Source organism: Dama dama, chromosome 18 (assembly GCF_033118175.1).
Source record: "Dama dama isolate Ldn47 chromosome 18, ASM3311817v1, whole genome shotgun sequence".
NCBI lineage: Eukaryota > Metazoa > Chordata > Mammalia > Artiodactyla > Cervidae > Dama > Dama dama.
The window spans coordinates 44,234,938-44,247,540 of NC_083698.1; the positions used below are offsets into that span (position 1 = coordinate 44,234,938).

At 38.7% G+C, this 12,603-nt stretch overlaps 1 protein-coding gene across 1 annotated transcript in view; it reads right to left on the minus strand.

The window, feature by feature from the left end:
- Window positions 1-1,548: 1,548 nt before the first annotated feature.
- Window positions 1,549-12,603, minus strand: part of PUS7 (pseudouridine synthase 7) — a 51,567-nt gene continuing 40,512 nt past the window's right edge. The window contains exons 10-16 of the mRNA XM_061165211.1: window positions 10,690-10,751; window positions 9,695-9,855; window positions 8,320-8,446; window positions 7,001-7,102; window positions 4,334-4,463; window positions 3,287-3,378; window positions 1,549-2,684 (exon numbers count right to left, since the gene is read on the minus strand). Coding sequence (XP_061021194.1) covers window positions 2,548-2,684; window positions 3,287-3,378; window positions 4,334-4,463; window positions 7,001-7,102; window positions 8,320-8,446; window positions 9,695-9,855; window positions 10,690-10,751 — 811 coding nt within the window. The 3' untranslated portion in view covers window positions 1,549-2,547. The remainder of the gene's footprint in view (window positions 2,685-3,286; window positions 3,379-4,333; window positions 4,464-7,000; window positions 7,103-8,319; window positions 8,447-9,694; window positions 9,856-10,689; window positions 10,752-12,603) is intronic.

The following is a 12,603-nucleotide window of genomic DNA, read 5'->3' on the forward strand; positions in this document are numbered from 1 at the left end:
TATTCTATTTTGTATTATGTACCCACACTCATACCCTTATTTTTTAGTGCAAAACTGACCACAAAATGTATCTCAGGGCAAATACATACCAGTTTGTGCTAATATGTACAGCCTGGAACAACTGGTAGAGTTTTAAGTACGGATGGGCTGTTGCAGCTGCTACCAATTTTTCAGTTGATTCAGGAATCAACCAGGAAAAAAAAAATTTTTATTAGTATCATAGCTGTCTAGTTATTACCTACTACATAAAACCATGAACAAATCAGCTGGTCAGACTATGATTACTGAGCTTACTTTTCTATTAGTAAATGGAACTGCTTTCACATTATAATAAGAAATACTCATCCTTTATTATTTTCAGGTAAAAATTTAGGAAAACAAAGATTTTTTTTTTTTTCAAAGATACTTTAATGTTAAGGATGAAGTTGCTGCCAGGCTTCATTAATCTGCCTCAGGAATCCTGTCACCCGCCTCCAAGTGTTAACAACAAAATGCTAAGGCAATGATTTCTCCCAGTAGACCAAGTCCAAGGATTGGATTAATATGCTATCTAGGTTGGTCATAACTTTCCTTCCAAGGAGTAAGTGCCTTTTAATTTCATGGCTGCAGTCAACATTTTAAATTACATATGCAGCTCACATCTTTCTATCAGATAGAGTTGCTCTAGAAAAACATTTAGAGCTTTTATGGGGATGGTGAGTATGTATCAGAGAGTATGTATCCAAGTCCTAGGATTAATTGTCCCCAAGTCTCAACATGGCTCTGAGAATCTGCCGTGAACCATTATTTTCCACTGGTGTTTAAGAGGAGACACATACAAATTGGTAGTCGGCTTATGCAGCCAGGAAACTTAACTTGTCACAAAGAGCCACAGTATTTCAAAAATGAAGAAAACATAAGTTTAGCCTCACTTCTTTTTTGGGGAGTAATGTAAATTTATAAACGCAGAAGTACTGAATGTACTTGCAATATGTAGAGTTAGGCTCCCATAATAAATACTTTCTCACTAATCAGTCTGATGAAGAATAACTTGCTAGCACTGGAAAGTACAAACAGTCCAATATACATTTAATACTTTTGGTCCTTGTGAGGCAGAAGATTCTTTAGAAACTAGCCAGCTGAAAGGCTACTTAACCAGGAGAGTTCTAACCTTTTTAACCTCTACAATGTGATGGACATCATTAAAATACCAGCGCTAAAGAAACAGTTTTCCACCTCGTTTCCACTGCCAGACAGAGGATGAACAACATCCACACTCCCCTGGTGTGATGCTCCTGGCAGGGCAACTTTTCTCCATCCCTGTCTCTTCCATCGAGAAAGCACGCTGGAAGGCGAGTGAGTCATGCTACTGTAAGAATCACCTTGCCTACAGTTTCACAGGTCTATCAGTCCTATAATTCCACACGCCGTCATTATCCCACACTCGGTCATGACACACCTTTTCTGAGGAGTCCTTGTTCACCTGGTTCTTTGCCTTCAGCAAGGCCAAGATTCTCATTTGCATTCAGTTTTAGGTTTTTATGTCATTTATTCATATTACCAGTAGGACAGAGTTTTAAAAAAGATTTATTGTATTTGATTCTAGAAATGATAGAAAATAAAAATTGATACAATAATGTCACACACCCTTGGAAAGGCATATTTATGCTTTCGTACCAGAACACAGTTTGATGTATGGCCAGAACTGGAAAGACCTCCGCCATGGGTAACAAAGGGAATGCTGCTGATAGGAGGAGCCCTTGTTAAGTTTGTAAAAGTTTTCTTCTCTGTCATTTATTTTTGGGCAAATATCAGTCCAGCGGAAAGAGTTAACATAAAAGGCACCTGGAATAAAAAGTAGACCTTAACTAAAAATAGCTGCACATGTTTACATAAATAAAAAAAGCCCTATTGATGCAACTCTGCTGCAAGGCTATGATGGTAATAAATGCAAAAGCTATTGCAACCGGAAAGTCTATATACACTTAGTTGAACCTGCTTGATACTTGATCATAACTTGATACTTGAACTTGATAATAACAATCACTTTTGTGTTTATAAACCTGTGGATGTTTTACCACTATTAATATGAGCATAAGTACTGTTATTTATATTTATAGGGTTTTTCTGAGGGGAGTGGTGTCACTAATTATTATCCATAGTCAATATTTGTTTCATTGCATTTTCTCTTAAAATGCATGTTTTGTATACATTCAGAGATGCATTAAAAATTCCTATTGCCCTTCAAGAATGTAGCAAAATATAAAACTGCTACTTTAAACCAAATTTCTTTAAAATGATTATAAAGCCAATAAAAGCTGACATTTTGCTATGATTTAAGCACCTGAAATATATTCTAACCAATTTATATTCTCTGAACTAAAATGAGGCGCCTCACGATTTCTATGTATGTACAAATATTGCAAATTAAGCTAATAAAAACTTGGAAAAATACAAATAGTCTTTTACTACAAAGATCCAAAATCCACACAGGGGCCTGCACTAAGAGGAAAATGAACAGGATGCCAGCAACACAAGTTGGCATTTTCTAATATGGGGACACAGGCCTCAGCGGAGCCAGGTGGTGTTCAGCTGGGTCTGGTTCTTGATGCTGGTATCCATTTTAAGCACTTCGCGAATGGCCATGGTTGCGTAGGTAGAAGGAGGGAGAGAAAAATCCATCTTCAGAGCTCTGTATTTGCCTTCTGCCAGGCAAGAAAGGAGACAACAGACAGAAAAGTAAGGCAGCTGCAGACAGCCTGGTATGAGTCACGTAATTTCCATACACAAAGAACTGTGGTCCTTTCCTCAGCCTGCTTCCCAGAGAAGGAGCATGGAAGAAAGGGATCTGTAAGTAGAGGATTCAGCTGACTCTCTACAGTAATTCTACCTGGACCCTTCCTAAAAAGGGTGGGTGACAGAAGAGAAAACCCATGTACAATGTTTTCACCACACGGTGAAACTGGACAAAGAAAAGGCAACAAGAATTTGATGGTGAGAAGGTAGACAATGTCTGAGACTCTCATGCTGGATTTTCACTCATCTTCGTTAACTCTTTATGGTGGAGAGGAGGGTATTCAATCACATGATACTATAACCACCTATAATGTTCTTTCATTTTCAGTGCAAAACACTGCTTTAATCACTGACTTCCAGCTATCATCTTAAAACTAAGAAGACAAAACACAAAATAGAAATCACAGAGTGGGTTGGGAGGTGGTGGGTGTTGTTAAGTTTTTAAAAAATATGTTTCTGTATGAGAAAACATCTCCAAGTTGACACAGAACTGATGGCTAAGTAAACTTACCAGAAGCAAACACTGGTGGTGGTTTACCTTCCAGGTTGTCCACATCTGTGTTGAAGAGTGGAATTTTAGGATCATCATATGAAACAACTTCCCTTCAAAACATATAAAGAAAGAAAAGTGTGAATGTGAATTTCTATAACAGGTACTAGGGTGCTCATCATCATTTGCTTAAGAAAAACACATAGGCCTAGTATAGATAATTCTAGGTGAGACTATTCAGTAACAGAATAAGGCTAGATTTTATATACAAATACTACACAGCAAAGTGACAAATGATGGCAATCTATGTGAAAGATGAGAGATGTTTCCCTAGGATGGAAATTCTTTTGTATGTGGTTGATATGTAGTAAACTTCACTTGGCAGAGCTGCAACTGAATTAATCACAGCATTTATATTTTTTCCAGAGTGGTTATCACCACTAACAACACTGTGTCATTTTGAGAAACTGCTCTCCAGAGCGGGCAAGAGTAAGGACAACTCTGCCAACCTCTTCCCACAATCCAGAAGACAGGAGGGAGGAGGCCAAGGGAGAAGAGGAGACAGAGAGAAGGAAATGACAGCATTTCCTGACGGTTGGCAACTGGTCCAGGCTTTAAGTTTTTAATTATCAAATAAAGCTTTACATAATACTAAGTATTAAGGTATTTTAAAATGGGTTAATACAAATGCCTTTTTCTCTCTAGAAACATGATATTGAAACAATCCTAACAGTGTGGAACTCACAGCTGAGTAAGATAACTAGAAAATATCAAGTTTCTTTAGAAACAGGGAAAAAGTTCATTCTCGGCACATCTCTTCAATAATTTACCAATATCAATAAGATGTAAACTTAGCCACTTTCACTATATTTGAATTCATTTATCTCCTGATAACTTGAAAAATACTGAATAGTCGTAGTTATGAGAATACTATTTAATAACAACAATAACAACAACAATAACACTCATATATACCAGGATGTAAGCACTGAAAAATATTTACGTGATCCAAAAGCTTAAAATCTCACACAGTAATTCAGTTCTATTTCATTCAAGACTATTACTCACCAGCTGACATTCTGAGGACGAATAATGATCTTTCGGTAGGCCCCTGATAAGGAATAATCTCTAATTTTGTGTCTCATGTTGTCAATATCAAGATTGTCTGCTGTGAGCATCTCCCTGTAGGCTTCACTAACTAATAAAAAACACAAAAAAGTTAGGTGGAATGCAGCATGTCAGCAAGCTACCCTGAGCTTGACTACAAAGAAGGTAACAAAAGTCCAGTTAGATCATCTTAACAAAATTAGTCACATCAACTTATAATCCAACCTGTTCTCTAGAATTAAAATTTACTGCCTTACTAACTAGTACTAGGTGTGTCCAGTTTAGGTTTGTTTCCAACTTGTAGATTATCTCTCCCACCAGACACAGTATCTGGGTATAAGGTTCCCAAGCCAGGCACAAAAGACCATTTCATCAGAAATTACTCAACTGCAACTTACATGTACTCAGAGTTGGAAGAGACTATACACAGAGCCTCAAACTCTTTCCAGAAGAAGGTAGTTATAAATAAATGTATAAAAATAAGAGACCTGGGAATACCATCTGGCTCACCCTCGCACCTGATGTAGAATCTTTTTTTATAACACCAGAGACAGGCACCCAGCCTTTGCTTGCACGTTGCCATCCGCAGGGAGCTACTACTTCGTGAGGCACGCAATTATTGGAAAGATCTTCGTTTGCCAAACTGACATGCTCTTTGTGTGACTTCTGTTGACTGCTTTCAGACACAGATTAACTGCCCCCTTCCACATGTGTTCATAAGTACTGGGACTTTAAGCCATCTCTTCTCTAGACCACCATGTTCCCCCAAATGTTCTGTAGTCCCCACCAAGTCCTAATCTGCCTTGGGTAACAGGCTTATATTATAGTAACACTGGAGAGCTTTTATGGAGACTACCACCAAAGTAGCCTTTTCCATTTATACATTTGCTCTTTGAACATAAATGTGAGAATTTACATTTAACCATATTAAATGCCCTCTGTGGTACTTTAAATGCCTTTTAAATACTTACTTTTCATATAATTAACTATTTTGGGTAATACTACTTGCAAACACGCTAATCAGATTTCTTATTCAAGTCATTTGTAAAAAAATGTTAGGCAGACCAGGGTCAAGGAAAGACCTCAAACCCACTTATGAGGACAGCTGGGCTCTCTGACTGAGCGCTGCTATCAAAATGCCTATGTCATGAATCCACACGCCGGGGTCACCACCCAGCCAGCCTGTGAGCCCTGCCACGGCCACAACGTCCCCACCACCGGCTCTGTCAAAGGCTGTGCTGAGTAAGCCATGCCGCCTAACCCAAAGTTTCCGACCTTGAGAGGTACCAGAGAGAAGAAAAGAATGTTTTCTTTTTCTCTCTTGGAAAGAGGGCAAGTGTGGTTCCGAGAACCTCCGTGCCTCCTTCTCTAGCCCCCGGTACCCGTCTCCCGGCCTCCCCACCGGGCCAGGCGCACCATCCTCGCAGCACAGGTAGGCCACGTCCTCGGCATGTGCCTCCCTTACTCGTTCTCCCGCTCTCCTCTAACCCTTCCCCTTCCACGAGGCCAACTTAACAGAGCAAAGTGATTAAGTCAACACGTGAATGGAAGATAACCACTCAACTCTTTCGTAAGTATCTGCCTTATAAAAGAAGGGTGCTAATCCTCAGCATTCTGTAATTTCAAGAATATAACATCAATAAGTAAACTAATTCTGCCCTCTCAAGAGAAAAGATTTTTAAACAGGAAAATACCTCCTACAGACCAGCCCTGGTGAGGAGTAAACTTTCAGGGTCAGTTCCACCAAGTTGGTCCCACACTCAGGGCTGCTTCCTTTTTTTCAAGTTCTGAATCCTTGAACAACCATCCCCAGCGCCCCCACCCCCCGCCAATGGCATCCATGAAGGTACAAAAGTAATTTTCAACAGCCTCTGGGACATGGGAAATAAGGGTAGGGAATTTCCATTTTATAAACTTTCTAAGTTTCTGGAAATTTCTAAGTTTCCAGTTTATAAACTTCTGAGCCCAATGAACAGACATTACTTATATGGTTGAAAAAAAAAAAAGCTTTTAAAAAAGCAATGTTAAAGTAGAATTGGGGCTTCTCTAGCAACTCGGTCCATAAAGAATCTGCCTGCGATGCAGGAGACCCAAGTTTGATTCCTGGGTTGGGAGGATCCCTGGGAGAAAGAAATGGCAACCCACCCCCGTATTCTTGTCTGGAGAATCCCATGGATGGAGGAGCCTGGTGGGCTATAGTTGCCCACCAGGGGTGGGGTTGCAAAGAGTCAGATACAACTTAGCAACTAAACCACCACAAAGTAGAATCATTCAATCACTTTCTCAATGACGCTTTCCAAATTCTTCCATCTTTAATAAGAATTAGCGAATTTCAGAAATTTAAATAATAGCGCCAACAATAACAGCAAAAACAATAATAATACCAACACTATCACTACCACCACAATCTCCACCATCTGGTTTCTTAATTTAAATCATCCATCTGAATGCATCCATATCAGGGAGACTTTTACAAGTAAACATGGCTTACATATATTTGAAATCTAAACATTTTTTTCAAGTCTGATGGAAATTAATACTGATTTTCCTTTTCTCTCTCTGTACTCTTGGGTGCCAGTGGCTTAATTATGTTAGACTTTAACTATTTTCCCCATACAGGGAACTTACTTTTATGCTTGGGGTAGATAACATCAAAACCAGGCAAAGGCATTACCACATCATGGATGGAGTAATTATTAACATCATCTTCCTCAATAAAGGTGGCTGTGGCTGAAAATACACCAATGAATAAATTAAGAACATGGGCAGCATTTTCATGAGCCCAATCTTCTAAAATTACATACATCTAAGCAATCAGAAATGCAAGCTGATACATTGGTTCAGTGGCCCATGAAGCTTAAAGAAATTAATTTGGAATATATGCCTTTCTATCTTTTCTATTTATCTATTTAAGAAATAAATATGGATTTAGAAAGAGCAGAAAACGTACAGTAAACTATTTCTCAGCTGCAAACCTCAAGCTTTAGAAATACTTTTGGCTTTCTCATCAAATACTACTACAAAATACAATCTTGAAAGCTATCACAATGAGTGCATTTTGCTAGAAGAATAAACTATGGGAAAAAAAGACAAACCAGTCAGTATTTAGAGGATGAAATGTGGTGGCACAGGGGACATTAAAACCCACCAGATGTGACCAATATTGGGTAAGGAAAAATTAAATCAGGAAAAAATTAATTAAAATTTCTGTACAAATGAAAAGCTCTAGTGGATTTACTGGGCACACCTACAGATGAGCAGGCTGTCCCCAGACAGTTTCGGGGCAGACTACACCAGGAGAACATGGACTTTGGAAATAGAGTTAGTTCAATTCCCAACTTTCTCTTTTTTTTAAAACCAGCTGTGGAACCTTAGGGTGAGTGACTGAACCTCGTCTGAAAAACAGCATACTTCACAGCAATACTGTGAGCTTTAAAGTAAGGGGCTTAGAAGGCCTGGCACACAGTAAGGGGTCAATAGCAGATGGGGCTGTCTGCACATTATATGAACATGTCAGGCACTGCGCATGCACTAAAAGTCTATTACATCACAGCCCCCAAGCAAAGTGAGCTCCAGTCTTGTGCTGACTAAAAGAAACTCTTTAAGGCTGACCTAGAACAGCAGGGAGGCTGAAGCACATTCAGAGATGTAGAGAAGTATTTGACAGACTCAGGTTAGGATCTGGAAAGGGATTTTAGGCAACACTTATTCCAAATCTTATCCTAGTTAAGACAATGGAGACTAAGGTGCATATTTTCAACTCAGAAGCATTTTTCTTTAAAGATAACAGATCTAAACCAGTCAGTCTGAGCTTAAACTGTCCTTTCATCTCAAGCTTACCAGACACAAGCTCTCTATCTTAACCAGAAGCCAGGCTGGATTTTCAGCACTAGTGTCAAACAACTGACCGCAAGGTGGGCTGAGTAAGGATGGTGTCTGCCTTTTACCTCCTTTAAGAACAAGGTCGCCGGGCACAGGCTTCAGCCCATACTCATCAATCCTCTTGCTCACCATGTTGTTCCACACGTAGCTCTGATAGCTGTGAATGTACATTAAGCGATTGTTTCTTGGTATCTGAGGGGAGGGAAAAAAACAAGCAAGAGGAAAAAAAAAGAGAAAAAAAAAATTCTGAATACTAAAAGTACTGTACTTGCCCAGACATCCCATTTGTTAAGTGGCGCACCTCATATAAGAAACTCCTAACTCCCATCTCCCATTTTTTCTAAGAGCTTACAGAGACAGTGACTGATACATGGCAATCAACTTCAGAGACGGAACCCCTCAGGCTGCAAGGTATTCACAACCAGCAGCAGCTCCCGTTTCGTACCCACACAGTGCAGACGTGAACGTAAAGAAAACAAGTGCTTTGGAATTCATACTCTACATCAGCAGTTCCCAACTTTTTTGGCACCAGTTGACTGGTTTCGTGAAAGACAATTTTTCCAGGGACACAGAGGGTGGGGAGGGCTGGGATGATCCAAGTGCATTATGCTTACCAAGCCACCAGGAGTCAGGAGGCGGGATCTGACAGGAGGCGGAGCTCATACAGATCTCTATCTATAAACAAGCATCTCTCACTCACCGACTGCTCACCTCCTGCCGTGCCGCCTGGCTCCTAACAGGCCACAGACAGGTGTCGGTCTGTGGCCCAGGGGCTGGGGACCCCTGCACTAACTCAAAGACACAGACTTCAAGCTCAAGGAACTCACACATCAATCATAGAGCTAACAGTGTTATCTAGTTGTATAAAGGCAAAAGCCTATATGACTGATTGACAACTAATTTCCTGGAACAGGAATCCTGATTTTTTGGCGGTACATCTGGGGAACAACAAGCAAGACTTAACAACTTAAACTTTTAGTCTATTGGGATTACGGTATCCAAACACAAATATAGGCTATACTCACCAGGTTGGTACCCAGAGACACCACACTAAAATGTAGTCAATTAGACCACTTACTGTGTAACCCTCTCACGGAGGCAGGTTACATTCTGATGCTGGAGAGTGACCAAGAAATGACCTCTTTTGGGTTCTGATTTCTCAAATACCAAGACATTAATACTTCATTTAAATCGAACCTCCTCACACGGATGCTTTGCTCTCCATGTTAATCGTCACCGTTCCACTATCTGCACCCGCCGCCCTCCCTGGTCACCATCCAGGGTCTAAACAAGGACTACTCAGCTAACACAGCTCTCAGAGATCGCCAAAGGAGCCTTATTTACCTTCTGTTCTTTCGAAATTTAGAAAAATTTAAAGATAAAAATTTCAAAGCAGTAAGCGACCTTGAGTCAGGGCCTGACTTCACAAATTGCACTCACTATGCCAAATGCCGAGACTATATTCTTCATTCCGTATTTTGAAAGTCCTCGGAGAAGCTGCCCTTCCACACACCTTTTGACAGGTAGTTTTCGGAGGGCAGCGGCTGGGTCTTTGGTCTTCGCCCATTCTTCCCTGCATTTAACCAAGTACCCCTTTTCAGCTGGAAGGGGGGGAAAAAAGCTGTGATTAAACAGTTTGTCCAGAAGACAGACTTTCATAACTTAAAACATTTCACAGAGAAGACAAAATTAGGAACTGCTATTTGTGACAGAGGTACTCGGAAGAGCTTCTGCTCACCTGAGAGCAATAATCAGAAATGAAAAGACAGGAAAGGCAGAGAGCTTACAGAAATAGATGGCTTTCATGCTACCATCTCAGGACTTAAAGTCAACCACTGAGCACTGCCAAGACGACAAAACATCAGACAAAACCTAGGCAGCCCTTTCTTCCTTCCCTCTCTTTCTACTGTATTGTCGAATGTAATGGGAAACTTTCCATAAAATTAGACCACCTTATCTCTTTTTAATGTGCAAATGAATAATCATCTACAGTGGACATAATTATTTTGGTGATTTATAAAGTGATACTTAAATCCTTTTTCAATACAGTATGACATTAGAATTTCTAATGAACTCTTCAAACAAAAATTCTCTGTGCTTTCTTCAAGTTTTTATATTACACTCTGTTTTTATAACAAATTAACCACCACTGAAATCTGTTTGGATTCCTGTACGTTCAGAGATTTAGTAGTGCACAAAGAAATGAATGTATTCATTTATGAGTTAATAAATTAGATGAGCTTGAGCTAAAGAGCTGAAAATAAGAGATAAATTATAAGTCTCTAATATATACATAAGACTTGTACAAAAATAAAGATGCAAAAATTCTGAAATAATGATGCCAATTTGCACCTATACTTTTATTCAAAGCAATTTCATGAATATTGAGTCATATATTCCTTTTTTTTTTTTCTTAAGATTATTTTTATTCTCACCTCCAGAACGGGGTTTCAATATTAAATCCATGACTTCAGCCCAGGAATTTTGTAGTATAGCTCTAAAATTAAACAGCATTTATTTTACTTAATTTTGCATTAAGATGAGTTTTATCTGCCCAAATTTGTAGAGTCAACAAATCATGTTAACTTTATATATTTTATTAAACTTAAAAGCAGAAAAACTAATATTGATATAATGACACAGGTTTCAAATGTAAATGTCAAAAGAACTAAAAAGAGAGAAGAAAATTAAGAATATAACATTTATATCATTTAGTATCATCTCATTTTTAAAATGCTATACAGTATACATACTACCTAGTCATGCTTTAAGCTGTTATACATGGTATTATCTGTATAAGTCAGGCTTTACATATCAATATTTATTTGAAACTTTCAAAAAATTTCTCCCCTGTATTAAAAAATTTCTTGCCTAGGTAAAGAGAATAAATACAGTTTATCTTTCCGCATTATAATTCTCACCAAAATGGAAGTATCTTTACTTTTGCTGATTATAAGTTGTACATGTTTCTATAAAATTGAACAGTATAGAAGAAAGGAGGTTACCTGGTATCTAACCTCTAAAAAACAAACACTGTTAACACTTCAGAGTGTAGATTTCAAGACCTGCTTCATCTTTACGTGTATGCTATTTTTCCTTTTACCTTTGTTATACTATCTTTTGCCACACAGAGGATATATTTCATGTATCATATCTGAACATTTTTTCCTCATTAAGATTTCTGGGCTTGGAGTCGGAAAGCTCTTCCCTACCACCAGAAAACAAAAATCCCTCCTATTAATTTTTCTGTTTTTCTACTTAACTAGGGTTTTTATTTTTCATATTTAAGTTAATCTATATGAGATATTTGTGTTTTATGTAAAATGCTACTGTCTATATTAATGAGACCACATTTTTAACCTACGAGTTAACTAACTAGTAGTTAACTAATCTACTACTAATCTACTAGATTTTTAACCTACTAGTACAATGAATTATTCTAAAAGATATCCCACTGCTGGCCATTCTTGAAGTCCTGGAACAAGCCATGCTTCAACAGTCTTAAAACACCCTCCTGAGTAAAACATTCTTCAGCTGGCCTAGGCCTTCAGTAATATTTCCAAAAAGAGCACAGTGCTATTAGGACTAGGTGGTGGTGCACCAAATACCATGAAAAAGAGACTCCCATGTCCAAACACCTCTGTTCTCTGGCTGTCCACCTGACTTTGTAAACAGTTCTACTGAAAACCAGCCATGCTCATTACCCTGTGTGCTATCTCTGGTTGCTTTCACCCTGTACCAACAGTGCTGAGGAGCTGCCGGACACACTCTGTGGCCCACGAAGTCTAACTCTTTATGACCTGACCCTCCACAGAAAAGGTGTGCCAACACTTGGTATAATGTAAAACTGCTTAACTACGAGACTTCTTACATTACACTTTTAAGATACTATCACACGCGTGAAGGTTCAGTATATGTCATCATAGTAAAGATGGATATATGTGGTTTACAATAAGCCACCCTATGTTAAAATGTTTTCTACTTTTCTGATATTATTAGTATCTTTCCTTTTTTCACCTTCTTTTATAAACCATGTAAAGTATATATAGCATAAAATTTATCATTTCAGCTATTTTTAAGTGGACAGTTCTGTGGCATTAAGTCCAGCCACACTGTCATATAACCATCAGGACCATCTGACTCCAGGGCTCTTCAATCTTTCATGATCAATTCAGAATTCAGTAGACAGGAACTCCTTCTTTCCTCTCCTCACAGCTCCTGGCATCCACCATTCTCTTTGTCTATGAATTTGACTACTCTAAGAATTGCAGATAAGAGGAATTACATAGTGTTTGTCCCTTTGTGACTGGCTTATTTCACTTAGCATAAAAGTCTTCAGGTTTATTCAT